Source organism: Cantharellus anzutake, assembly GCF_015039405.1.
Source record: "Cantharellus anzutake strain C23 chromosome Unknown EI90scaffold_56, whole genome shotgun sequence".
NCBI lineage: Eukaryota > Fungi > Basidiomycota > Agaricomycetes > Cantharellales > Hydnaceae > Cantharellus > Cantharellus anzutake.
This window is the reverse complement of record NW_024067006.1, coordinates 383-23910: the sequence shown is the minus strand read 5'-3', so window position 1 is coordinate 23910 and position 23528 is coordinate 383. Positions and strand designations below refer to the sequence as shown.

At 49.6% G+C, this 23528-nt stretch overlaps 8 protein-coding genes across 9 annotated transcripts; all 8 read left to right on the top strand.

Moving 5' to 3' along the window:
- Nucleotides 1-4940: 4940 nt before the first annotated feature.
- Nucleotides 4941-8418, top strand: EI90DRAFT_2202999 (uncharacterized protein). Of its 2 annotated transcripts, XM_039052682.1 has the most exons (7): nucleotides 5575-5823; nucleotides 5892-6030; nucleotides 6087-6225; nucleotides 6285-6336; nucleotides 6387-7927; nucleotides 7987-8245; nucleotides 8305-8418. In XM_039052682.1, exons 2-7 carry the CDS (start codon nucleotides 5978-5980, stop codon nucleotides 8352-8354), a joined length of 2094 nt encoding a protein of 697 aa, XP_038911935.1. In that variant the 5' UTR covers nucleotides 5575-5823; nucleotides 5892-5977; the 3' UTR covers nucleotides 8355-8418. The 2 variants fall into 2 exon arrangements, with proteins under 2 accessions (XP_038911936.1, XP_038911935.1); XM_039052683.1 differs by lacking the exons at nucleotides 6285-6336; nucleotides 6387-7927; nucleotides 7987-8245; nucleotides 8305-8418 and having other exon boundaries at nucleotides 4941-5823; nucleotides 6087-6213.
- Nucleotides 8419-11743: 3325 nt separating this feature from the next.
- Nucleotides 11744-12456, top strand: EI90DRAFT_3129245 (uncharacterized protein; the record flags this gene model as incomplete). Its single annotated transcript, XM_039064178.1, has 2 exons — nucleotides 11744-11960; nucleotides 12002-12456. The coding sequence occupies 2 exons, from the start codon at nucleotides 11744-11746 to the stop codon at nucleotides 12454-12456; spliced, it is 672 nt and encodes a 223-aa protein (XP_038911934.1).
- A 1965-nt stretch (nucleotides 12457-14421) lies between these two features.
- Nucleotides 14422-15610, top strand: EI90DRAFT_2202550 (uncharacterized protein). Its single transcript, XM_039052680.1, has 3 exons — nucleotides 14422-15027; nucleotides 15095-15430; nucleotides 15485-15610. Exons 1-2 carry the CDS (start codon nucleotides 14581-14583, stop codon nucleotides 15236-15238), a joined length of 591 nt encoding a protein of 196 aa, XP_038911933.1. The 5' UTR covers nucleotides 14422-14580; the 3' UTR covers nucleotides 15239-15430; nucleotides 15485-15610.
- On the top strand, nucleotides 15324-17616 carry EI90DRAFT_2202511 (uncharacterized protein). Its single transcript, XM_039052678.1, has 4 exons — nucleotides 15324-15430; nucleotides 15490-15536; nucleotides 15588-17128; nucleotides 17192-17616. Exons 1-4 carry the CDS (start codon nucleotides 15408-15410, stop codon nucleotides 17423-17425), a joined length of 1845 nt encoding a protein of 614 aa, XP_038911932.1. The 5' UTR covers nucleotides 15324-15407; the 3' UTR covers nucleotides 17426-17616.
- EI90DRAFT_3129243 (uncharacterized protein) lies at nucleotides 17458-18609 on the top strand (the record flags this gene model as incomplete). The annotated part of the gene is made up of 1 exon (XM_039064177.1): nucleotides 17458-18609. One exon carries the CDS (start codon nucleotides 17458-17460, stop codon nucleotides 18607-18609), a length of 1152 nt encoding a protein of 383 aa, XP_038911931.1.
- Nucleotides 18610-19569: 960 nt separating this feature from the next.
- Nucleotides 19570-20596, top strand: EI90DRAFT_2202515 (uncharacterized protein). The gene is made up of 3 exons (XM_039052679.1): nucleotides 19570-19644; nucleotides 19711-19817; nucleotides 19881-20596. Exons 2-3 carry the CDS (start codon nucleotides 19767-19769, stop codon nucleotides 20349-20351), a joined length of 522 nt encoding a protein of 173 aa, XP_038911930.1. The 5' UTR covers nucleotides 19570-19644; nucleotides 19711-19766; the 3' UTR covers nucleotides 20352-20596.
- On the top strand, nucleotides 20597-22370 carry EI90DRAFT_2202693 (uncharacterized protein). Its single transcript, XM_039052681.1, has 5 exons — nucleotides 20597-21479; nucleotides 21548-21687; nucleotides 21737-21875; nucleotides 21935-21986; nucleotides 22049-22370. The coding sequence occupies exons 1-5, from the start codon at nucleotides 20841-20843 to the stop codon at nucleotides 22075-22077; spliced, it is 999 nt and encodes a 332-aa protein (XP_038911928.1). The 5' UTR covers nucleotides 20597-20840; the 3' UTR covers nucleotides 22078-22370.
- On the top strand, nucleotides 22085-22291 carry EI90DRAFT_2830429 (uncharacterized protein; the record flags this gene model as incomplete). Its single annotated transcript, XM_039053612.1, has 1 exon — nucleotides 22085-22291. A coding segment is annotated over one exon (207 nt), but the record flags the coding sequence as incomplete, so codon positions are not given.
- Nucleotides 22371-23528: the final 1158 nt, after the last annotated feature.

Sequence of the window (23528 nt, the reverse complement as noted above, 5' to 3'; positions counted from 1 at the left end):
TCTGTGCCCTAACTTACTAACTGGCCACCAGAACCGAAGAGGGTAAACTCTAGTCGATTTTATTACTGGAGTGTAACCTATGTACAAGTTAAGTATATATAGTTACAGCGAGGGCGGGTCCGCAAATGGCGGAGCCAAGTGGAGCGGAGCTAACGGGGTTTAGACATTAGCTGATTGAATATTACCAACAAGTTGGGTTACGGGGTTAGCGGAAAGGCAGGCGATAACCCAGAAACAGAAAGGAGGGATAGGCCCGAAGGTGGGCTTTGCAGGGCAAGCGAGTGTATTGTCCAGCGGAGGTGGGAGTGCGCTCGCAGACGTCGGAGCTGTCCAGAAGCCTTCAGGGCTCCATACTTAGGGAGGCGTAGGTAATAAATTGAAAGGAGGGGGTGGTGACCATCGAGGGGTACCGAGGGGATTGCGGAATGTGGGAGCTCCGAGGTTAGTGAGGAAGGAGCGGAGGTAGACCGGAGGAATCGGAGGGATTGGAAGTCGATGGCCAGGGATGGATATGACAAAGCCGGTAGATGCTCTTGCGGAGCCAGGAGTTGATTGCCTGCTTGAAGCGGTCAACCAGTCTACATCTCCTAGCTGTGAGATGGGTCCCAGTATTTCAAACTCCTGGATGACTCTGTCCACGGAGTCGCTCCCTTGTCGGACAGTTGCTAACTTCTGCTGGGCTGTGGCCTCCCAGTTCAGGTCTTGGAACATGGCATCAAGTTCTGTGTTGAACTCATCCATGGTGGGTGTAGGGGAGCCTGCTGCCAACAGTGCCATGGTGCATTGTGTCGCCCATGCCCCTGCAGTCCCTTCCTTCATGTAAGAGAGGACAAACAGGACTTGGGAGAGGGTACTGGGGAATTCGGCCGCACAGATGTAGAGGTAAATTCTGCACTCAGCCCTGAAGCGGTCGAGGTCCTCGCTGACTCCCGAGAAGGGGGTGGGGGGGGGGGGCGACCTTAGGTGGTCTGAGGGTGGGCGTGGGCACAGATGCAGGTGCAGGTGTGTATGTGGGCCGGTTCCGGGCCTGGCTTTCCACAATGGCCTGCAATTCCTGGAACCGGGCCAGCAAGTCATCATATTGCTCTTGCGTCACCATGGTAGGGAGGGTAAGTAAGGTTGAAACCTTCTTCTGCTGTCAGGGAGCGACCCAGGGTCAAGAGCACCCAGATGTGTCACCTGGCACTGAGGGCCCAATGGGGTGTAGCATGGGTGCGCATACTAACAGGCCCGGCACAAAAGGGCATCCCTGGCCACTTAGACTAAAGTGGGAAGTGTGTTATTATTATTAACAGGGGGAATGTAAGCTACTTGCCTAAAGTGGGAAGTGTGAGAAGAAGGTTACTTCTCAGTTCCCACTTAGGCTGTGTTTATGTACATGCAGTTGAAGGTCACGTGGGGGGTGCCATGTCATCTACGCACACAGCCGTATCCACCTGGGTATCTCCGTAAGAGATCCCAGGAGTGTCCGGTGTGTAGGGTGTCACCTGGTGTGTCCGGGTCCAGGCGGTTGTGCAGCCAGGTTAATGGTACATCGATGCAAGGAAAGTCATCTGTGTAGTAGAAAAGGAAAGAAGAAGGAAGAAAGGAAAGAAGAAAGAAGGGAAAGAGAGGAGGGAGGAGAGAAGGGAGGAAGGAGGGGCACCAGGTGAGGGTAGTGGGATCAGGTGGGGCCGGACTGGGTGGAGTGGGGTCAGGCAGGTGTGCCCTGACACTGGCTGCATCTCGCTCAATAGGAGACCAAGGCATCTCAAGGCATCCAAGCTCGATCCCCCTGATGATTGTAAAGGGAGGAGGGAGCTTTCCCTCGAAGATATACTACCACCATTGGCAGAATTACATCCTCATGTAGAGGACAAAGCCTTCATCATGAGCATGAAAGATGGCTACTCCAGGCACATTGCATGGAAAGGAATCCTCGCAAAGCCTGAGGAGTTCCCCAAGTTCTCAATTGTCGATGGCCTAATTTTTCGCCTGAATGATTCAGGCAAACCATGTGTCAGGGATGCGTCCGGGGTGGAGGGGGCCCGGATGTAGCGCCCAGCAGAGGGACCCTCTCGGGGTGCGAAGTGGGCATGCATGCTGGTGGGCCCGATGTGGGACAGCAGTCCCTGGCCACTTATACTGAAGTGGAAAAGGTGAATTATTATTAAAAGGGAAAACTACACTACTTACCTGAAGTGGAAAAGGTGAGAAGAAGGTTACTTCTTTGGTTCCCACTTCAGGTACATTTATGTACATGCGGCTTGAGTCACATGACAGGTGCCATGTCATCCTCAGAGACAGCTGCAGCCATCCAGGTGTCCCTGTGGGGGATCCCGAGAGCATCCACTGCAGGCATGTGTGCTGGGCACTGTCAGAGACGGGAATACTCTCAGAGTCGGAATTACTGTCAGAGTCAGAAATGCTGTCAGAAGACAGACTGAAGACGGATGGGGTTTCTGTCTGAGTCAGGGTCGGAGGTGTTGGCAGAAATCTGTTGGAGCGCACACACATGGATATGCGGGCAGAAATATGTGGCACATCCGGAAGCGCTGTTCAAGGTTAGCAGAGTGGGATTGCAGCCTCAGCGACTCAAGTGGAGCGCTGTGCCCTGAGCTTGACATTTGGGGGAGATCCCGTATTTACAGATTGACACTTACAGCAGACTTCAAACAAGACTTGCAAGCGGAGCGGACCTGTAGGAGGAGCACGGACTCTGCGAGCACGGACTCAGAGGGGGGGAAGCCCCCTTTGCAGTAGGAGGGACTCAGATCAGAATAGGGGGGTACTCTAGTTGATTTCAGACTGAGATCCCCAAAAGTATTTACAGGATATAAATAGCAGGAGGGAAACACAGAAGGGCCGGTCAGTCTGGCGCAGTCCAGTGCGGAAATAAGCGGGGATTGTCAAACTGAATGAAGGACAAGAGCCCAGGAAATGGGAGGCAATGAAACAAAGCAAAAGCGGATCAAGTGCCAGTATTGGCAGGTGGTGGGGGGTGCATCAGTGCATGGATCGAGTGCCAATATTGGCAAGTTAAGCGAATGAATGGATGAACAATATAGGCACTTGGCAAGGAATGAATGGTATGTTGCCAAGTGACAAAAATGGCCAGAGGACAAAAGCGGAGGTCAGCGTGCGGCGCTGATACAAGTCCACAAATAAGCAGGGTTGGTGCAGTGCCAACACGAGTCCGCAAACAGAGGTTGATCTGTTGGTACTGTCACACAAGGACAGCATGAAGGCCAACAGAGGTACAGAGGGGAGTGGGAGTGTTGGCCTGACCAGAGGTGTCAAGGGCAACCAGAAGTGGGCAGAGGGTGCAGGGATGGGCAGAGGGCATGGAAGTGGGCAGAGGGTGCAGAATGCACGGAAGCGGTGCATGGCTGTGACCACATAGTGGGAAGCAATGAGTGTGGTTCAGATGGAGACAAGGCAGGCATAGGAACTGGAGGGACTGAATGCCGGGAGCACCAAGGGCTCGGGAACTGGAGGTAAGGTCGGAATGCCGGCAGGGTCTAGGTTCTGATTGTTGGCCAAGTCTCATGCAATAAGGCAGGGGGCCAGACATCGGGTTGGGGGCTGGTTAGGATGGGTTTTGGGTCGGCAGATTCGCCTATCGGCATTGGTTCACTGCTGATGGAGCCCCAGGATTTGTCAGTCATGACAGGCACAGCGGGGAGCCATCTGGGATGTCTGGGCTGGATGGGTCAATAGTACATTGATGCAAGGGAAAGTGGTCCGTGTAAATAGTGTTGGAGATCAACCTCAAAACATGTATTTACATATATTTGTGCCGACAATTCTATTTAGCAGTCTACTCATCTGGTCCGACCCCGGCCCTATTGCGGCCTCATCCTATGGTTTTCTATAAATAGAAGGAATAAACAGGGCACAAACGCATTCTCAATTTACAATCACCGATAGGAAGGAACAATCGTCCTTCTCTGCGAGCAGATAGTGCTCTGTCTAGCGTAACTGGCATTGCCTTATGGATTGGGCCAGGGGCCGCAGGCGATTGCTTCTGTCGTACGAGGAGGCAGGACTCCAGTCCTGTATCGCGACACTTGAATGCAAATTATATTGACATTCTCTCGGAGCGAGCCGCCAATTCAATGATGTATACCGCATTCGCTCTCAAATTCATGTCTTCAACGACTTAATGTGGGCCATGTCGAAGTGGACAGGGGCGGGAATGACATTCGTCTTAGCAATGAAGCTTCGCTGAATTTCCTCCGGCACCCCCTTCGTTCGACAGAACACAAATCTGATCTCAAATGTGGGGGTGCCTGATAACTTGCCAGAATTGAGCAGTCCCCAAATCTGCACATTCACGCCCACTCAGTTCCCCCTTTCGATCGCGATCTTGTAGTAATGAGTGGCAAGCTGCAAACGCAATCTCGCACAGCGTTGATTACGATTCCTGGAGAGTGTACCACGGGTCCAGATTATTTAAGAAGCAGGCAATGATGTTGCAGCTTTTGTACGTATATCTAACAATTTTCAAATTCATGTGTATTGTGGAATTTTAGGTACTAAGACGTTCATTGTCTTCTGGAGTGATTGAGCGCCAAGCGTGAGAAGAGAATAAAATACTCCATTCAAATTGTCGACAATGTGGCCCGCATACTCATCGGCAAAGTAGTTCCAGCGAGATACCGCATTGCATTGGTCCTGATTTATCCCTTGCAGCTTGGGCGAATGGACTTTCAAACTATAACTAGCTTGTGAGTCCCACGTTAGGATCAAACATGCGACACTCCTGAGTCCTGTGTATCTGATGCTCCCTTTGTGTCCCCGCCGCACCGCCGTGCCTACACATCATACAACGGACCTTCATCTAATTGTCACACCCTTGATCGCTTGTACCTCCCAAGACAGCAAGTGCGCTTAAGTCTATGCCGCCGCGTGTGCTCGGCTGTGCAATTGTTGGTTTTCCGCCAGTGAATTCTCTAGTATGACTAGCTAGCGACTGGATAAGCCATGCCTATCTAGGCCATTCCTATCCGGGAGCGGAAAGGGTCGAATGTCCGCAGCAAATAGATTCTTATGTTTCCAGAAAAGACAACAGCAGCGCCGCTGGTTCATTTCCTCTTCTCAATTGCGTGTGAATGATGGGTGATCAAAGCATTGAGCACCTATTTCCAGCCTCATTATTCCGTTCCTGTCGTTCGCAATACTGCGATGTCCCACAATAACCTGGTTTCCTCTCGGCGTTCGAAAGCGAAGTCTTCTGCTCTCGACCACCCTCTCCATGATCCGCAACCTTTGCACACTTCGAGGTCCCCACTTCAAGCGCCCAAAACTGGTCTTGCCGATGCCCAGATAGCTCAGGACGGAGAGGCTAAATTTCGTGCTCCGCCTCCGTCGTTTACGTCTATGCCGCCGTCTTCATCTCTCCGAGGTCGACTTGCTCGATGGGTCCCGAGGTGGCGAAGCCCGAGTCCTAATCGAGACAGACCAACTACATATGGTCCTGAACAGTCTATAGCAGATACTTCACTTCAACTATCCCCTGATAACTTGCGACCATCACTCTCCCTCGAGAACGTTAACAATACCCCTTCAAGGCGTGACCCACATGCCATCCATGAGAAGAGCGCGGTGTCCCCTGGGCGGCCGGGGGACACAAGCGGCGTTGGCTATTCATCATCCATAGAGTCGTTACCAGCGCCGGTGGCATCGGCAGAGGCGACAGACTCATATGAAGACCGAAAGAAGACCATCATGGGTGCCATTAAACTCCTCCTTCAAACTTCATCAACTGTTCTTAAGTTTGCTCCTATACCAAATCTCGATCAGATTCCGACCACCCTTCTGACCTGGATTCAAGCCTACGAGGTATGTGTGGCAACCTGAGTTCTTTGATGACGTTATCGATGTTTCTGATTTTTCCATGTCGACAAAAGAGTGTCGCCAGCAACGTCGAAGACATGGAGAAGTTGTATGTTGTAATCCAGCAAGTTCGGGACTCGGTACTTCAGCCCCTCCGGGAATGGACCGGAGAGATTCCCCCGAACTAGAACATCTAACACGAGATTTCCACGCGTACGTTTCCTATCTTCATCGCATTCTTATTCGCTCGTTCGAACATGTTCTCACAGGGCTCTGAAGAAACAAGTAGTAGAAATCAGATCAGTCCAGCACAAAAATCTGCTTCAGAGGGCTATTCGAGCGTCTGATATCACACAACAAATAAATTACATGAAGAATTGTCTAAATGATTCCATTTATCGCTCCCAGGTTTGTCAATTTCAGTGTTATTCAGATCTTTGGGACTTCATTTACCCTGTTCACTGCAGCTCAGAATGTCGACTTTAATTCTGCTTCGTACCGAGCGTTTGTCGGTGCAGTGTATGTCTTGCGTACATGGGCTCGAACATTCTATTCAACGCGGTTATCAGCCGAGCTTTCGAGACTCAAGCCAGTCGCCACCGAGTACATGTATGTCAAGAGCAAGTCGGAATGCCTTGAACGGACGCGGGTCCAGATGCAAGCATCTCTACTGGAGCGTCTCAAGGCCTCTGAGAATCGATTCACCTGGCTGCGTGGTTCTCCTGGTACTGGGAAGACCGCAATTTGTACGAGTGTTGCATCCACCTTCAACAGTCAGGGTACCCTGGCGGCGTCGTTCTTCTGGGATAAAAACCAAGCAGGAACAGGCCTCGATTCCATTGATCGCTTTCCTTCCACCCTCGCGCACCAACTGGCAGTCTTCAACGAGGACTTCAAGATGTCACTTGCCAGACGCCTTCGGCAACCATATTTAGGCTTTGTCAAGAACCTTCCTCTGGATAAACAAATGGACACTTTGGTCATCGAGCCAATGTGTAATGTGATGGGAATATTGCCTTCTGGCGAGGGTCGCTTCATTATCATCCTAGACGGCTTAGATGAGTGTGGGAATCCTGAGGCACTTAAGACTTTAATGAGGCTTGTACTGAAGCTTCATGACCTGCCCTCCTCATTTGCTGTGTTGGTCAGCTCTCGTCCGGAGATGCAGGTTATTCGGGCTTGGGCTCGAGTTCAATCGATGGGTCATGTCATTCCATGCGAAGACATTGACATGATTGACAAGGGTGAGACTTTCCTCACAATACGCCGCATGGTTAAGGGCCTTGAGGACTGCATCTTCGAATCATTGTGGAAACCGTCGGGGAAAGATCTTGATGCCTTTGCTTTGGCATGTCGTGAATTGCCCGTTATAGCTTCACTGCGCATACGTGAGGTCTGCATTCGGACTGAACGGGGTGCCACCCTCAAATCCGAGTTTAATTACTTCCGGAACCTCATGGATGCTCCGACTGGTCTCAAATCTGAGTACCTGCGAATACTGCGGCGAGCCTATACTCTTGACTCGCTACCTGCCCGTCCGAGTGTAATTGAAAATTACCGCCTTGTAATGGGGACGATCACTGCGGCACGGAAACCATTGAGTGTGTATTCTATTGGACAACTCATCGGAATTACGGAGGATGAAGTCCATGCGACTCTGAGACCGATTAGTTCCATCGTCAATCTTCCTTCAACACAAGAGGGGAAACCCCATTTTTATCATGCAACGGTGAAGGAGTTCATTTTGGGAGCACCAATTGATGCAGGTGATCATTCGTTCTTTATCAGTGATAGAAATGGGTATTTCTTGGGGTTGCCGCTCCTTCAATTTTTGAGGGGTATCTTCGAGCGGAATGAATTAGCAATGCCTACCGAAGGTCCTTTAGGAGACGAGGAGAAGTGGAAGGACTTCCAGAAGGAGGAGCGACCCAAACATATCCGATATGCTGTCAAGTACTTATTCAGCCACTTGGATCCCTCAAAGCTGTTCTTGAAAGACTCCAGTGAATTGCAACGGGAGTTTGATCACTTGCTTACCCATAACCTGCTTGCCTTCATGGCACTCTTGTGCAGTGAATTCGAGTTGCCGGATGAATTACTTCGATGTAATGTAAGTTAGTATTCATTGGGTTTGCTGATTCTCAATAGCATAACATTATTTCACTCTAGAACCACAGTTCAATCGAGCTTTTACGAGAAACCAAGAGGGTGAACAAATACATCCTTGAATACAGTTTTCAGCTCGGACGCCACTCTTCAGTAGGCAACACAAGTGCTTGTGATGGCAGCCATTCATTTGATCCTTGGCACATTTTTCGATCGGTGCTTCCCTTTTCGCCTCCAATTTTCAGATTTTATCACCATCTCTCGGATCCTGTTTGTATCTTCAGCATTTACAGAGAATTCACTGGTCATTTAATTCCATTAAGTGAGCATGCGCTCAAAGCTCGAAACGTTATGGAGACGAAGCTAAGCAGGTTACCAAAGAGTGGGTCAACCGACCACGAAGCGGAATTTATCAATCCTGGTATTCGTAATGGTATAGTAACTTTGGCAGCAATCTCAAAAGATGGTGCTTGCGTCGCGCTCGGCTTTGGGAACCATCAGCAAACTTGGTAGGGAGCTCTCAGAGCTCACAGAGCTCTGTGAGCAAATTGAGTCTTTTTGCTGTGCACCCTCTACACATTGGGTGGAGAAAATTAAATGTTTGAATGATTTTGTTCTCCTAAGGATGCAGAAGTGCAAAGATAATATGTATATACATTTTTGGAAATGCATATTAAATGGCCAGCATCATTACTTGAAAAGCTCTATGAGCTCTATGAGCTCACTGAGCTCATAGAGCTCATAGAGCTTTTTGTTTTTAAATAATGGATGGTCTTCATATCTCCATGAAATCTGCTTAGTTATTTTGGCACCAGTAGTGCAAAGATAATATGGATATATGTGTGTGTAAAATGGCCATTGTCATGGCTCTGAAAGCTCATATACCTTTTGTGTTTACTAAAATCAGCACCTTATTTGTTTATTGCTATTTACAAAATATGAGGAAAACTCTGAAATTCAAAAATTTGCACTTTATCTTTCATCTCATTTCTTGCTCAAAACTCAACCAATTTTGATGATTCTATGTGAATTGGAAAGCACCAAAGTGTGGCAATGTAACCATGCATGTATAAATCAGTTTTAAAAAAGTGTTCCAAATGAAGTAAATTAAAAATACCACCCAATAAAGCAAACAAAAAGCTGATGTATTCTTCAGATATGTATCATCCAAGCTGTTAGAACCGGGCGGAAACAGACGACTCCGGAGTGGAATCGGAGACTTAGCGTGGAGGGACCTTGGCCTCAGCGACTCAAGCGGAGCGCTGTGCCATTGCTGTTTGTCCATTTGGTCCTTAATTTCACGGTAGGTGAGCAGGAAGTCTCTAGGGGGCATTTCAGGTCGATTTCAGACTGAACCAAAACGAGTATGTACAAGCGCCGATATATATAATGGAGGGGCAAAAGCACAAGGAAAACAAAGGGTACCGAATCGGAACGAAGACGTCCGAACGGGAACAAAGGGTAGAAGAAGCGGAGCGGTACCGAAGGTCATAAGGCAGGACCTGTGATACATCTGAAAGGAGGTAGGGAGGGCGAGGCCCAGAGGGGCAGGAGGATGAGGAGAAGTGGGGATGATGACTAACTGGCTAGAATGGGAAGAAGCAGTAGTCCAAATAGGGATGGGGGGTAAAGGCGAGAAATACATTACAAGCGGCGAAAGTGCCGAAGGCGATCTGCGAAGCTCGGGGTTGCGGAGCTTACGGAGGTTACGGAGGCGGGGTGGAAAGTCCGAGGGATATTGGCAATGGTGTTTACGTAGTATGAGGTCACCAATGCAATGGACTAAGACCGAGGTGGAGTCAAAGTCCGAGGTAGGGACTATGATGGAGGCTCGGAGCAAAGGTACGAGCAGTGTCCGAGTACGAAGTACGGGACAGTGGTGGAAGGTTGTAACTTGGCGGGAGGGTGGCGGAGGAGTACCAGAGGGAGGAGAGAAGGGAAAGGTAAGGGAGGAGGAGTGGCGGAAAGGAGAGTTGTCAGGTCCGAAGGTGAGTATCGGAGCGGACGGGAGAAGCATAGGAGGGTGACGGGAGGGTGGAGGTGTTGTGGGGGAGGAGCGGAGTAGGAGGAGGAGGAGTAGTAGGAGGGTGGCGAGAGGGGCGGCGTTCGGTCCGAGGGGAATATCGGAGCGGACGGAGATAGGGGAGGAGAGGGAAGGAGGAGCAGAGGTGGCGTGGGGGGTGAGAGGAGGTGTGTTGCCAGGACTGGAGGTGAGTATCGGAACGGCAGCGGTAGGGTATGACTCCGGAGGTGAAGAGGGTGGAGGTCTGGAAGTCGGGTCGGGGTCGGGTATGCACGGATATGACACAAGCCTTTGACACCAAATTTCCCATGGTCAAAAAGCCATGGTTATTTGGCTCACCAAAACATGGTGGGAGACTTTTCTAACACTGAAACATACATTGCTACATTGCCCCACTTTGGCACTTTCCAATACACATTGAATTATCAAAAAAGTGATTTAATTTCTTTTCCAATTATTCCTAATTTCCTGAAATATCTCTCCCTAACTTATCCCAAATTTTCTGATTTTTTGGACATTCTCCATTTTTAGAAAGTCCCCCATTTTCTGAAATTTCCTTAATTTTCCCTGACTTTTTAGAAACCCCCCAGTTCCCCCTCATTTTCCTCCCATTTTCCCCTTCATCCCCCCCCCTCAATTTCCCCCCCAATTCCCTCCACAATTTCCCCCCCATCCCCCCCTTCAATTTTCCCCTCATTCCCCCCCCATTCCCCCCTCCCAATTTCCCCCTTCAAATTTCCCCTCATTCCCCCCCCATTTCTTTTTCCCTCATTCCCCACCTCATTCCCCCCCCCCAATTCCCACCTCAATTTCCCCCCCATTTCTCCCCCATTCCCCCCTCCAAATTTCCCCTCATTCCCCCCCCATTCCTTCCCAATTTCCCCCTCATTCCCCCCCCCCCCATTCCCCCCTCAATTTTCCCCTCAATTCCCTCCTCAATTTTCCCCAATTTTCCCCCCATTCTCCCCCATTCTCCCCTCCCAATTTCCCCCTTCAAATTTCCCCTCATTCCCCCCCCATTCCCCCTCCAAATTTCCCCCCATTCCCCCTTCAAATTTCCCTTCATTCCCCCCTCATTCCCCCCTCATTCCCCCCTCATTCCCCCCCCCAATTCCCTCCTCAATTTCCCCCCATTCCCCCCCTCAAATTTCCCCTCATTTTCCCCCCCATTTCTCCACTCATTTTCCCGCATTTTCCTTAAGTAATTTCAGATTAACTGTATATGTATTCCCTAAATTTGGTCTATATATTAGCCCAGCTACATACCCTTGGTGTGTAGTGCTGCATTGGGGGCTGAAAGTTAAGCTCAGTTTGTTCAGTTTCCTGCATGGTAGGGACTTGGCTGTGACTCATCACATGATGCCAGAGTCAATGCTCTTAAATTTTAATTTTTTTATTGGATAAATTAAACACTCAGGGAGCTCATATAGATAATAGTCCCCTGTGTGCAAATATAGCTCTATGAGCTTTGACTACTTTGGGGAGCTCTGAGAGAAGGGGACCTGCAATTTCAAAGTACTGAAGCTCTGAGAGCTCTGAGAGCTCTATGAGCTCTATGAGGCCTCCGCATCCAGGTTTGCTGATGACAGTGACATTGAAGTTGTTGACATTGATCAACAATACACCATTACTCGATCCCATTGCGACTCACACAGTCCCATAGTGTGGATCGAATTCATCACTGGTTGCCACCGGATTGCTGCTGAAGACAATGAGGGAAACATATTCATATTCAACCCCGGTTCGCCATTTCTGAAGCTTGGTACCCTCCCCAGTGGGTGGTATCCGCCTGTTACTATGGTGGCAGACAATGGATCATTCATCATACGACTGCCACGACATCTTGGGGCCAACTGGTACGAAAGCGTGGCGATCCTGTATGTTTCGGGGGAGCCATCCATTCACCTTCTTTCCTCTCCTGGATCTGTTCCTCCATTCCTTGCGGCCTCACACTTGAACTCTCTCCAGGAGCACGATACGTTGTCGCTTGTGATTCAAACCACGCCTTCATTTGGTCAACAGAGTCGCGCGAGTTCATTGCCAGTCATCGCCTAGGCCTACGTTTTGCAACTTTTGTTACTGGTGCAACACCCTACCGCCCATTCATCATCAGTGGGGACATTTTAGCGTGGAGGGATAGTATCCCTCATATGCAGAATTCCAGGGTGGAGGGTGACTTGGATTCACTGTGGCTCGAGTTGCTGTCTCACAGACTTTCAATAAGTTTGACGAGGCGACTAGCATACATTCGAGAGTATCGAGAGTTACTCGGCGCCCCCAACCCGAAATTGTGGCTCAATGACACATTGAAACTCATTCTCCCAATTGAATATCATCCGATCCTTTTCAGTATGAACCTCCGTGACAGGCGAAATGAATGGTATGGGGATCGAGTGATGGGAGGTAAAGATTTCATCTACTTCCCTCGTGCCAGCAAGGACGGGACACGATTCTTAATTCAGGGCCGCACGAGAGCCCCAATCGTCGTTGATAGTAGCCAAATCATTTAGGGCCTCTGTACACGTCCATGATTCCCGTTCTTTGTATTCGTTGGTTAGCTGGGTGACAGTTCGCATTGTAGTTGGGGACCACAACCTTTAGACGTACAGGATAGATAAGTAGTGTCTGCGAACACTGGTGCATTTCATCATCGTCGGAAGGAATGCACTGGGCTGGACAAATAGCTCCTGCTTCGTCGACCGGCGCAGTAGAGAAATACTTTTCTAGTCGCATTGTGGGAGGTCCGAGGCCCAGCTGTGCCAAAAGAGATGCTGCCACTCTGGTTGAGTGCTACTACAATCATCGACGATGGCGATCACCCCCTGTTACGGCATTAGAGGACCATGCTGTTGAGAATGCCTTCAGTTCCGCTTCGGCATCACCGCCCAAAATATACTACACCAGTACTTGATGCATGGGAGGGGTTGAAAAACTTGTGAGTTTTATCATTTGGGTGGTGGAGGAAGACACAAAGCCATGATGATACCTTAATCTCGTGGCAGATGGACATAGCGCCAGTGCCGAAGTGTGTGGTGTTGGGAAGGTAGATCACAGGTGCACCAAGTGCTAAGAAAGAAAAAACCGGCTACGCGAGCCGTCACGATCGGTGGGGATGGGCGTTGATACGCACCAATGAATGGATGTTAATGTGTGCAGATTCTAGCCATGAAAGCGGAGGCTGCGATATCGCCTGATGCGACAAACCTAGCTCCGACCCAGGCGTTGATTAGACCACATGAAACGAATCAGAGCATAGATTGGCATGTGAAAATGGTTCATAAGGGAATGAACAGGGGCGGTCCACTAAAGCTTGAGCGGGGTGCAACCATAGTGTTGGTTAGACCCATCGCGAACGCATGGGTACCGACTCCGAGTTGGTACCACCTAGCGTTTCAGATCTTCCGGATTTGGGCAGGTGGAGAGGGGACAGTGTGGAAAGTCTTTATTCGGGGATGAAACGTGTATATTTCAGAAGAATGAGAGCACTGGATATATGAAGGTCGCGGTTGCACGGTGCACTGTGAAGCGGGATAGATGAACACTGGTGCGTTTCAATGACAAATAACTCTTGCTCATCGACCGGTGTGGAGAAGTACTCTTCTAGTCGCATTGCGGGAAGTCCGAGGCCCAGCTGTACCACAACAAATAGACGCCGCCACCCTCGGTGAGTGCTACTGCGATCATCGACAATGACAATCACCCCTGTTACAGCGTTAGAGGAACCATGCCGTCGAGCGTGCTTTCGATTCTGCTTTGGCATCACCACCCAAAATATAGTACACCGGTCTTGATGCATGGGATGAGTTGGAAAACTTGTGAGTTCTATTCATTCGAATGAGAGAGGAAGGCACAAAGCCATGATACGCTAGACTCATGGCAGATGGACATAGAGTCGGTGCCGAAGCGTGTGGTGTTGGAAAGGTAGGTCACACGTCAACAGGTGCGCCAAGTGCTAAGAAAGAAAAACCGGCCAAACCAGCAATGAATGGATGTGTAATATCTGCAGATTCTGGCTATGAGAACAGAGGCTGTTAAACCGTGCGATGTCGCCCGTTGCGACAAACCTAGCTCCGGTCCAGCTGCTGATTAGACAACACGGAACGAGTCAGAACATAGATTGGCATGTGGAGATGACCCGCGAGGAGATACTAAACAGAACACCACAAGTAGACGATTGGCAGATACTATGTTATCCCTTTCAGCGACAGAACACAGCGCAGACGGGAACGCAATGGATTAAGCCCAGGATCGTGCGCGTGCTGGTCGGTAGATGCCGTTCGACATTCTCCCGCGACCTTGAATGTCGTAGTGGTTAGGCAGGACTCCAGCCTCTATGACTTCGTAATACAGGGGGTTTGTGGTGAGCCCGATCAAAGCAGTTGCGAATCTTTGCACTGGTATCTTACTCATAATTGTAATATTTTAATCATGGTCAAGCGAAAGCGGATTAATTTTCCTTATACTTACTCCACTGTTGTCTCAATTGAGTGTGCATCGTGTTCGGTGCAAGGTCTGCTCCTTGCTCACCATCGTATATATCATCAGTCGAGCTTGCAAGGCTTTTGTGTGAGGGGATCGAGTGCCTCTTCCCGGCTTCATTATTCCCCTTCTGCGCCATCTTCCACACTATTGCGATGTCTCGCAAACGCCCATCCCCATCTCCCTCTCGACGTCCGAAGGCAAAGGTCCCTGCACCTGGGCCCTCTTCCAATGATCCGCAACTGTCGCACACCTCGAAGACCTTACTTCAAGTGCCCCAGATTGATATCCGAGTCACTGGTGAAGAGGTTGGATCTCGTGCTGCTTCTCCGCCGTTTACGTCCGTGCCACCTTCCCCCGATGCTTCTGATCATTTGGAAGCGTCCCCATCCCTTCTGCGTCGAATTTCTCGATGGACCAAGAGTCGTATAGAGTCTTTATCACCTCAAGCAGGATCGGCGGCGGCGACCGACCAAAAGAATACCACCCTAAATGCCATTAAACTTCTCCTTCAAACTTCTGCCGCCGCCCTTAAATTCGCTCCTATACCACAACTCGATCAGATTCCGAACACACTCCTGGCATGGATTAATATTTACGAGGTATGCCTGGTACCCTGAGTTCCATGAGGATCGTATCAACGTCTTTGGTATTGTTCCGTCGACCTAGAGTGCCACCACCAACGTTGAAGACATGGAGAAATTGCATATCGTGATCCGGCAAGTGCGGGATTCGGTGCTTCAACCCCTCCAGGAGTGGACGGGCGAGATTCCCCCCGAACTGGAAAATCTATCGCGAGATTTTTATGCGTAACGTTCCTCGCCCCCGTCGCATTCTTATCCGCTCACTCCAACATGTTCTTGCAGAGCCCTCAGAAAACAACTAGAGGAAATCGAATCAGTCCAGTGCAAAAATCTGCCAATGAGGGCTATTAAAGCGCCAGATATAACACAGCAAATAAGTGGCATGAAAAACTGTCTAAATGACGCTGTTTCTCAGTTCCAGGTTTGTCAACTTCAGTGCTACTCAGGTGTTTGGACTTTGACATGTTCTCGGTAGCTCAGAATATCAACTTTAACTCTGCTTCGTACTGAACGTTTGTCAGTGCAATGTATGTTTTTCTGTCCACGGACTGAAACTCGTTATTCGACACAACTTGCAGCCGAACTTTCGAGACTCAAGCCAGTGGCTGCCGAATACATATATGTCAAGAGCAAGTCGGAATGTCTTGAAGGGACACGGGTCCGGACACAAGCCTCTCTTCTGGAGTCTCTTAAGGCCCCGGAGACTCGGTTCGTGTGGTTGCGTGGCCCCCCCGGTACTGGAAAGACGGCAATTTCTATGAGCATTGCATCTACCCTCGATGCTCAGGATGCCCTGGCGGCATCGTTCTTCTGGGATAAGAATCAAGCGGGTACGGGCCTCGATTCCATTGAACACTTTCCTTCCACCCTTGCGCACCAACTTGCAAGCTTCAGTGAAGGTTTCAAGACGTCGCTCGTCAAACACCTTCGGCAGCCATCTTTAGGATTTATCAAGAGCCTTCCTCTGTTCAAACAGATGAGCACTTTGATCGTCGAACCAATGCGCGATGCGATAGAAATGCAATCCTCTGGCAAGAATCGCTTCGTTATCATCCTAGACGGATTGGATGAGTGCGGGAACCCCGGAACACTTAGAGCTTTAATGGAACTCGTGCTACAGCTTCGTGATCTGCCCTCCTCATTTGCCATGTTGGTCAGCTCTCGTCCAGAGACACAGGTTGTTCAGGCTTGGGCTCGAGCTCGATCGATGGGTCATGTCATTCCATGCGAGGACACCGACAAGATCGACAAGAACGAGACTTTTCACACAATACGCCGCATGGTAGATAAGGGGCTTAAGGATTGCATCTCCGAATCATCATGGCAACCATCAGAGGAAGATCTCAACGCTTTCACTTCCGCGTGCCGCGGATTGCCCGTTATAGCTTCGCTGCGCATACGTGAGGTCTGCGTTCGGACTGAACAGGGTACCACCTTCCGGTTAGAGCTCGAATACTTCCGGGATCTCATCGATGCGCCGACTGATCTCAATTCGGAGTACCTGCGAATACTCCGGCGAGCCTACTTTCCTGACTCACTGTCCATTCGTCCAAGTGTCATTGAAAATTACCGCCTTGTGGTGGGGATGATCGCTTTGGCGCGAGAACCATTGAGTTTGTACTCAATTGCAAAGCTTTTACAAATTACGGAGGAAGAGGTCTATGCGACTCTGAGACCAATCAGTTCGATCATAGATCTTCCCTCAACAGGACAAGGGCGGCCCAAATTTTATCATGCGACGGCAAAGGAGCTTATTGCGGGACAAGCAATTGGTGACGCAGGTGATTCTTCTTTCTTTATTGGTACAGATGAGTATTCCCTGGGGTTGCCACTCCTTCGATTTCTAGAGGGCACCTTCGAGCGTGACTACATGATGGCCATCAATAATCCTTTAGGAGATGAGGAGAGGTGGAAGGAATTCCTGGGTCGGGAGTTACCGGAACATGTCCAATATGCTGTCAAGTACTTGTTCAGCCACTTGAATACTTCAAAGCTGCTCTTGCAAGACTCCAACGAACTGCAGCAGGCATTTGATCGCTTCCTTACCCAGAACCTCCTTATCTTCATTGCGCTCTCGGACGGTAAATTCGCATTGCCGGATGAATTACTTCGATCCAACGTAGGTTTATATTCATGGAATTCTGCTCGTTTAAACTACAAATATAACATCGTTGCACTCTAGAATCATAATTCAACCGAACTCTTAAGAGAAGCCAAGAGAGCGAATGAATACGTCAATAATCGATATCGAGGGAACGCTCTCAAGCCTGAGGTTCTCACGACATTTTATCCTTGGCACATTTTTCGATCAATGCTTCCCTTTACTTCGAACTCATCCCCACTCTTCAAACTATATCATCATCTCTCAGATCCTGTTCAGATTTCAGCATTTCCGGAGAGTTCACTGGTCATTTGATTCCGTTGAGCGAGCATGCACTCAGTGCTCGGATGGTTATGGAGACAAAGCTAGGGAGGTTACCAAAGGAGATTGATAGGGAGGGTCTGGAGGTAATCCACTATAAAGCTGAATACCGTGATCGTGATATTCGTACAGTGACTTCCGCAGCAATCTCAAAAGATGGCCGTCAGGTCGCACTCAGTTTTGAAAATGGCGACATTGAGGTTGTGGACATTGATCGGCAGCACACACTCACTCGATTCCAATGTGACTCGCGCAGTCCCCTAGTGTGGATTGTTATCCTTGATAGCCATAGGATTGCTACCGAAGATGATGAGGGAAACATATTTACCTTTGACTACGGTCCGCATCCCGATAGTCAGATTACCAACCACTATGATTATTGGAATAGACAACTTGTGAAGTTTGGTACCCTCCCCTCTGGGCATCGTCCCCCTGTCACTGCTGTAGCGGATGACGCGTCATTTATCGTACGGCTCCCACGACATCTTGGTCCCAACTGGCAAGAAAGAGTGGTGATCCTGTACCTCTCGGGGGAGCCATCCATTCACGTTCTTTCCTCTCCCAGTTCCATGCCTACCGCTGTTCCAACTCGTCCCCCACCAATTCCTGTTGGTCTCACAGTGGAGCTATCCCCTGGAGGGCGATACGTTGTTGCTTGCGATGCAAACCGTGATTTCATTTGGTCAACAAAGTCGCGCGAGTTCATTGCTAGTCATCACCTACCAGATTCCGAGACTTTTACCTCTCACCCCATTCCCTCCCGCACATACATCATCAGTGGGGCCAGGCGGCCCCCCACTCTCGGCTCGGAGCATGGCATTGATAATATAGGGGACTTCACGGTGGAGCGCGACTTGGATAAATTGTGGCTGGAGTCGCAGCCTCACACGTACTCATTGGAGGTACTGGCGCGGCGTCAGGCTTACTCTCTGAATAGAACGCGGATCGGCACCCCTAACCCGGAATTATGGCTCAACAACACGTTGAAACTCATTCTCCCAATTGAATATCACCCAATCATTCTTAATAATGATTACCCCCGCGAGTGGTATGGGGATCGGGTGATAGGGGATGAGGATTTCATCTACTTTCCGCATGCTAGCAAGGACGGGACGCGGTTTTTGGTTCAGGGTCGTATGAGAGCCCCGATCGTTGTTGACATCAGCCAAATTGTGTAGCATGTCCATGAGCTTTTTCTTTGTACTGCCGCCGTGGTCTGCGTTGTGGTTGTCTCAGGAACTGCAGTTTTCACGAAGCTGAGACATGTACACCACTCCATGAGGATAGATAGCCTCCATAAATAGCAGCGAGAATAACTGACTAGCGGATTGCATCAATCATCAGAGGAAATCGCTATGTTTACTTTTGTATTATCATCTAGTATGGCATGTCCTTGAAGCTCAGCAGCGCTAGCCCGTTGAGTGTTACTGCAATTATTGACGATGACAATCACTCCTATTAGAGCAGTAGAGCAAGTGTGCTACCGAGAGTGCTTCCTTCGATACCACCCGAGTCGTCCAACATATATTGCATCCGTACTCAAATCATGGGCTCTACTATCGGAGGGCGAGGGAGGAAAAAGGACGTGTTAATACGCCAATCCCGTGACAGATTGAGGTAGTGTGCCGTGTAGTGTGCCAAGTGAGAGACGAACCAAACGATGAAATGCAATTGTCGCAATCCGTGAGGCGTGAATTCTGGCGATGGAAGCAGAGGTCGTCAAACGGCGATGGAACAAGCTAACCTCCAGCCCAGCGGTCGAATATATTGTGATCATATGGAACGAGTTAAAACATGGATTGGCATGCGGATAAAGATGGTGACTCAGACAAGAACGGGCCGCTGAAGCTTGGGACGGCGCAGCAATGGTGCTTTTTTGGTCAGGCCCACCGCGATCCCATGCGTACCACCTCCGAGTCGGGGTACCCGGCGGTTCAAATCAACTCATTGCTTCTGCGGCGGAAAAGAGAGGAGTGCATGACGCGGCGAGCCTTTATTCACGGCTAGAACACCGAAACGTTAGGAGAATGATTTAACACACTGGGCGAAGCTCCGGTGCACAGCTAGTTGGATAGCACGAGAACGAGCCGAATCGGAAAGGCCAGCTGGCCAAGAAAGAAGATGCACAGTAGGACGTTTCATGGAATGGCGTTCCTTTTCGAACATAGATATTAGGGTTGAGGTGAAGTTCGTACCAATGATGACCGATCTATGTGGGTAGGATCGCTATTCATGATGCATTACGTAACGTGGGTCTCATGTCGTTTTCTCAACAACAGAACATAACGCAGACGAGAATGCAAAGAACTCAGCTCGATTCAGTTGCTAGTATTGGATGATCAGATATGTAGGGTCGTGTGCGTACCGCCAAAACATGACAAGATACGTATGTGGTGAATTTGCTTCCAAAAAGTGCATTCCCTGGCCACCAGTGACAACACCATTGCAGCTTTCCGTGTGGATACACGTGGATTGTCGAGCATCAGGATATAAGGAGCTCGTACTAAGGGCGTTTATTGTCTTCGGGAAGATGGACCACCCAAGCTACTATTTTACTGCTCACTCGACATTTGGTCCACTTAGAAACTTTCTCAATCCACTCGACTCGCTTCCCCTAGGTAATCAGGGAGTGAAGATAGGCGCCTTCACTTCTGCCCACCCCATTTCTCATCTTCCCAGCTCGTACCCTGGTCGACAGCACTTCCGCACCCACGACAGAACTTTATCCACACGTCCTCCCTCCGGAGTGTCCATATCGGGCGAAGCAATTACTGTACTAGCACGACCAACAACCGGTTCCCACGGCCTCCGGGAGTTGCCGGAGGCTGCCAATCAATTCAGTTGTATTAATTTTCAATTCAATCCAAGACCCTCGCGTTACGCGTTACCGGTTGTTGGTCATGCTAGTACAGTATCCTGATACTGTGTACCACCCAGTGCGCCATGCGGCAGTGTGTCCTTGTGGATCTCCTGGTGTAGGAACACAAGTCATGACATGCAGCATCCCATACTCACCCTTACACCGGACATGCGCATACACACGACTTATTGCTTTCATGCCTATTGTCGATAAGTTTTGGTCTCATCTGTAGTCCCTTGCTAGAACACGAGTGCAGCCGCCGAGCGCTATATCCATATCGGGTTAGTCATAACAACATTCTTAATGTCACGGTCGCCAATGACCAGCTATGGATAAGCCATGCCTTTCTGGGCACTCTCTGTCCTGGTGCCCTGCGAGCGGAAAGGATCTTATATGCGCAGCAAACCAAACAAGACAACAACCGCGGTGCTGCTTCATTTCCTTCTCTCGATTTAGCGTGCATCATAGGTGGTGGACTTTTGTCTCTTGCCGTCATGTGGGAGAATTGAGCACGTCTTTCGCCCCTGCGCTGTCGTCCACACTACTACGATGTCTCGCAAAAACCCGTTGCTATTTTTCTCTTGGCGCTCGAAAGCGAAGTCTCCTGCTCCCGAGCTCTCGCTCCATGATCCGCAACCATTACACACTTCCAGGTCCTTATTTCAAGCGTCCAGGATCGATATCACCAATCCCCAGGTAACTCGGGACGGAGAGGCTGGGTCTCATGCAGTTTCTCCGTCGTCTATGCCTACGCCGCCGTCCTCTCTCCGAGACCGATTTGTTAGATGGGTCCTAAGGCGGCGAAGTCCCAATCCCAATCGAGACAAATCAACTACACAACGCGCCAAACTGTCCACGTCCCCGCAGTCATCTCCTTATAATTCACGGCTATCACACTCTCACCTCCCCTCTGAAGAGACTGCCCCTTCAAGGACCGACCCACAAGCCATGTACGAAACGGGCGCTGTGTCTGCTGAGCAGCCAGGGTCAACAGGCGATGGCCCTTTATTATGCATAGAATCTTTATCATCAGCGGCGGCGACCGGCTCACATGGTGACCGAAAGAAGCCCATTATGGAAGCCATCAAACTTCTTCTTCAAACTTCTGCCACCGCTCTTAAACTCGCACCTATACCCAATCTTTATCAGATTCCGAACACGCTCCTAGCGTGGATAAACACCTACGAGGTAGGGCACGGACCCTGAGTTCCTTTGGTGATCGCATCAATGCCTCTGATCTTGTTACCTTGACCCAGAGTATCATCGGCAACGCTGAAGACATGAAGATGTTGTATGTTGTGATCCAAAAAGTGCACGACTCGGTGTTTCAGCCCCTCCGGGAATGGACTGGCGAGATTCCCCCCGAACTGGGAAATCTAACATGGGATTTCCATGCGTAAGTTCCTCGTCGTACTCTATCTGCCTATCTTAACATGTTCTTGTAGAGCCCTGAAAAAACGAGTAGAGGAAGTTGAATCAATCCAGCGAAAAAATCTGTTAACGAGGGCTATCCGAGCGCCTGACATAACACAACAAATAAGTAACATGAAGAGCTGCCTGAATGATGCTATTTCTCGTTTCCAGGTTCGTCAACTTTAGTGTTATTGGAGTGTTTGGAATTTGATCGATTGTGTTCTCTCCAGCTAAGAATATCAACTTTAATTCTACTTCGTACGGAACGTGTGTCAGTCCAGTGTATGTTTTCCCGTACATGCAGTTGAACTCCTCAACTTTCAGCTGAACTTTCGAGACTCAAGCCAGTCGCTGCCGAATACATGTGTGTTAAGAGCAAGTCGGAATGTCTCGAACGGACGCGGGTTCAGATACAAGCATCGCTGCTGGAGCATCTCAAGATCCCCGAGAATCGATTTACCTGGTTGCGTGGGCCTCCGGGTACTGGGAAGACAGCGATTTGTATGAGCGTTGCGTCCACCCTCAACAGCGAGGCTGTCCTGGCGGCGTCGTTCTTCTGGATAAGAACCAAGCAGGAACGGGCCTCGATTCCATTGAACACTTTCCCTCCACCCTTGCGTACCAACTCGCAGTCTTCAACGAAGACTTCAAGATGTCACTTGTCAAACACCTTCGGCAGCCATCTTCAGGCTTTGTTAAGAGTCTCCCACTGGATAAACAAATGAGCGTTTTGATCATCGAACCAATGCGCGATGTGATAGAAATGCTGCCTTCTGGCAGGATTCGCTTCGTTATCATACTAGATGGCTTAGATGAGTGTGGGAATCCTATGACACTCAAGAGTTTAATGGAGCTTGTGCTAAAGCTGCATGATCTACCCTCCTCATTTGCCGTGTTAGTCAGCTCTCGTCCAGAGACACAGGTTATTCGGGCTTGGAGTCGAGCTCAATCGAAGGGTCATGTCATTTTGTGCGAAGATACTAACACGATCGACAAGAGTGAGACTTTTCACACAATCCGCCGCATGGTGGACAAGGGGCTTAAAGACTGCATCTCCGAATCTTCATGGAACCATCAGAAATGGATCTCGACACTTTCACTTCAGCGTGTCGTGAATTGCCCATTATTGCTTCACTGCGCATACGCGAAATCTGCGATCGAACTGAACTCGGTGCGACACTCAAATTGGAGTTTGATACTTCCGAATCTCATGGATGCGCCGACTGATCTTAATTCGGAGTACCTGCGAATACTGCGGCGGGCCTATACGCTGGAATCGTCGCCTGTTCGTCCAAATGTGATTGAAAATTACCGCCTTGTAGTGGGAACGATTGCTGTGGCGCGGGAACCGTTGAGTTTGCATTCCATTGCGCAGCTTTTGGGAATTACGGAGGATGAAGTCTATGCAACTTTAAGACCAATTGGTTCAATTATTGATCTTCCTTCAACCGGAGAAGGGCGGCCCAAATTTTATCATGCAACAGCGAAGGAGTTCATCGTGGGGCATCCGATCAGTGGCACGTGCGACATCCTTTCTTTATCGATAAGGATGGGTCCTTCCTGGGGTTACCGCTCCTTCGATTCCTAAGGGGATTGGCGATACCCACCAATCGCCCCTTAGGAGACGAGAAGAAGTGGAGGAGATTTCAGCGGAAGAGGCAAACCTGAGCATATCCAATATGCCGTCAAATACTTGTTCAACCATTTGGACCTTCAAAGCTATTCTCGCAAGACTCCAATGAACTGCAGCAGGAGTTTGATCACTTTCTCACCATAATCTACTCTGGTTCATCGTGCTGTTGCAGGGTGAATTCACGTTGCTGG

What these genes read in the sequence shown, in the direction of transcription:
- EI90DRAFT_2202693 (XM_039052681.1), top strand. Translation starts at nt 20,841, where the DNA reads ATGTCTCGCAAAAACCCGTTGCTATTTTTCTCTTGGCGCTCGAAAGCG. An exon ending in CGTGGATAAACACCTACGAG is followed by an intron (nt 21,480 to 21,547) that starts GTAGGGCACGGA and finishes ACCTTGACCCAG; the next exon opens with AGTATCATCGGCAACGCTGA. An exon ending in CTAACATGGGATTTCCATGC is followed by an intron (nt 21,688 to 21,736) that starts GTAAGTTCCTCG and finishes ATGTTCTTGTAG; the next exon opens with AGCCCTGAAAAAACGAGTAG.
- EI90DRAFT_2202515 (XM_039052679.1), top strand. Translation starts at nt 19,767, where the DNA reads ATGATCAGATATGTAGGGTCGTGTGCGTACCGCCAAAACATGACAAGA. An exon ending in GCCAAAACATGACAAGATAC is followed by an intron (nt 19,818 to 19,880) that starts GTATGTGGTGAA and finishes ACACCATTGCAG; the next exon opens with CTTTCCGTGTGGATACACGT.
- EI90DRAFT_2202511 (XM_039052678.1), top strand. Translation starts at nt 15,408, where the DNA reads ATGACGCTGTTTCTCAGTTCCAG. An exon ending in TGAACGTTTGTCAGTGCAAT is followed by an intron (nt 15,537 to 15,587) that starts GTATGTTTTTCT and finishes CACAACTTGCAG; the next exon opens with CCGAACTTTCGAGACTCAAG. An exon ending in ATGAATTACTTCGATCCAAC is followed by an intron (nt 17,129 to 17,191) that starts GTAGGTTTATAT and finishes GTTGCACTCTAG; the next exon opens with AATCATAATTCAACCGAACT.
- EI90DRAFT_2202999 (XM_039052682.1), top strand. Translation starts at nt 5,978, where the DNA reads ATGGACCGGAGAGATTCCCCCGAACTAGAACATCTAACACGAGATTTC. An exon ending in CTAACACGAGATTTCCACGC is followed by an intron (nt 6,031 to 6,086) that starts GTACGTTTCCTA and finishes ATGTTCTCACAG; the next exon opens with GGCTCTGAAGAAACAAGTAG. An exon ending in ATTCCATTTATCGCTCCCAG is followed by an intron (nt 6,226 to 6,284) that starts GTTTGTCAATTT and finishes TGTTCACTGCAG; the next exon opens with CTCAGAATGTCGACTTTAAT.
- EI90DRAFT_2202550 (XM_039052680.1), top strand. Translation starts at nt 14,581, where the DNA reads ATGTCTCGCAAACGCCCATCCCCATCTCCCTCTCGACGTCCGAAGGCA. An exon ending in CATGGATTAATATTTACGAG is followed by an intron (nt 15,028 to 15,094) that starts GTATGCCTGGTA and finishes CCGTCGACCTAG; the next exon opens with AGTGCCACCACCAACGTTGA.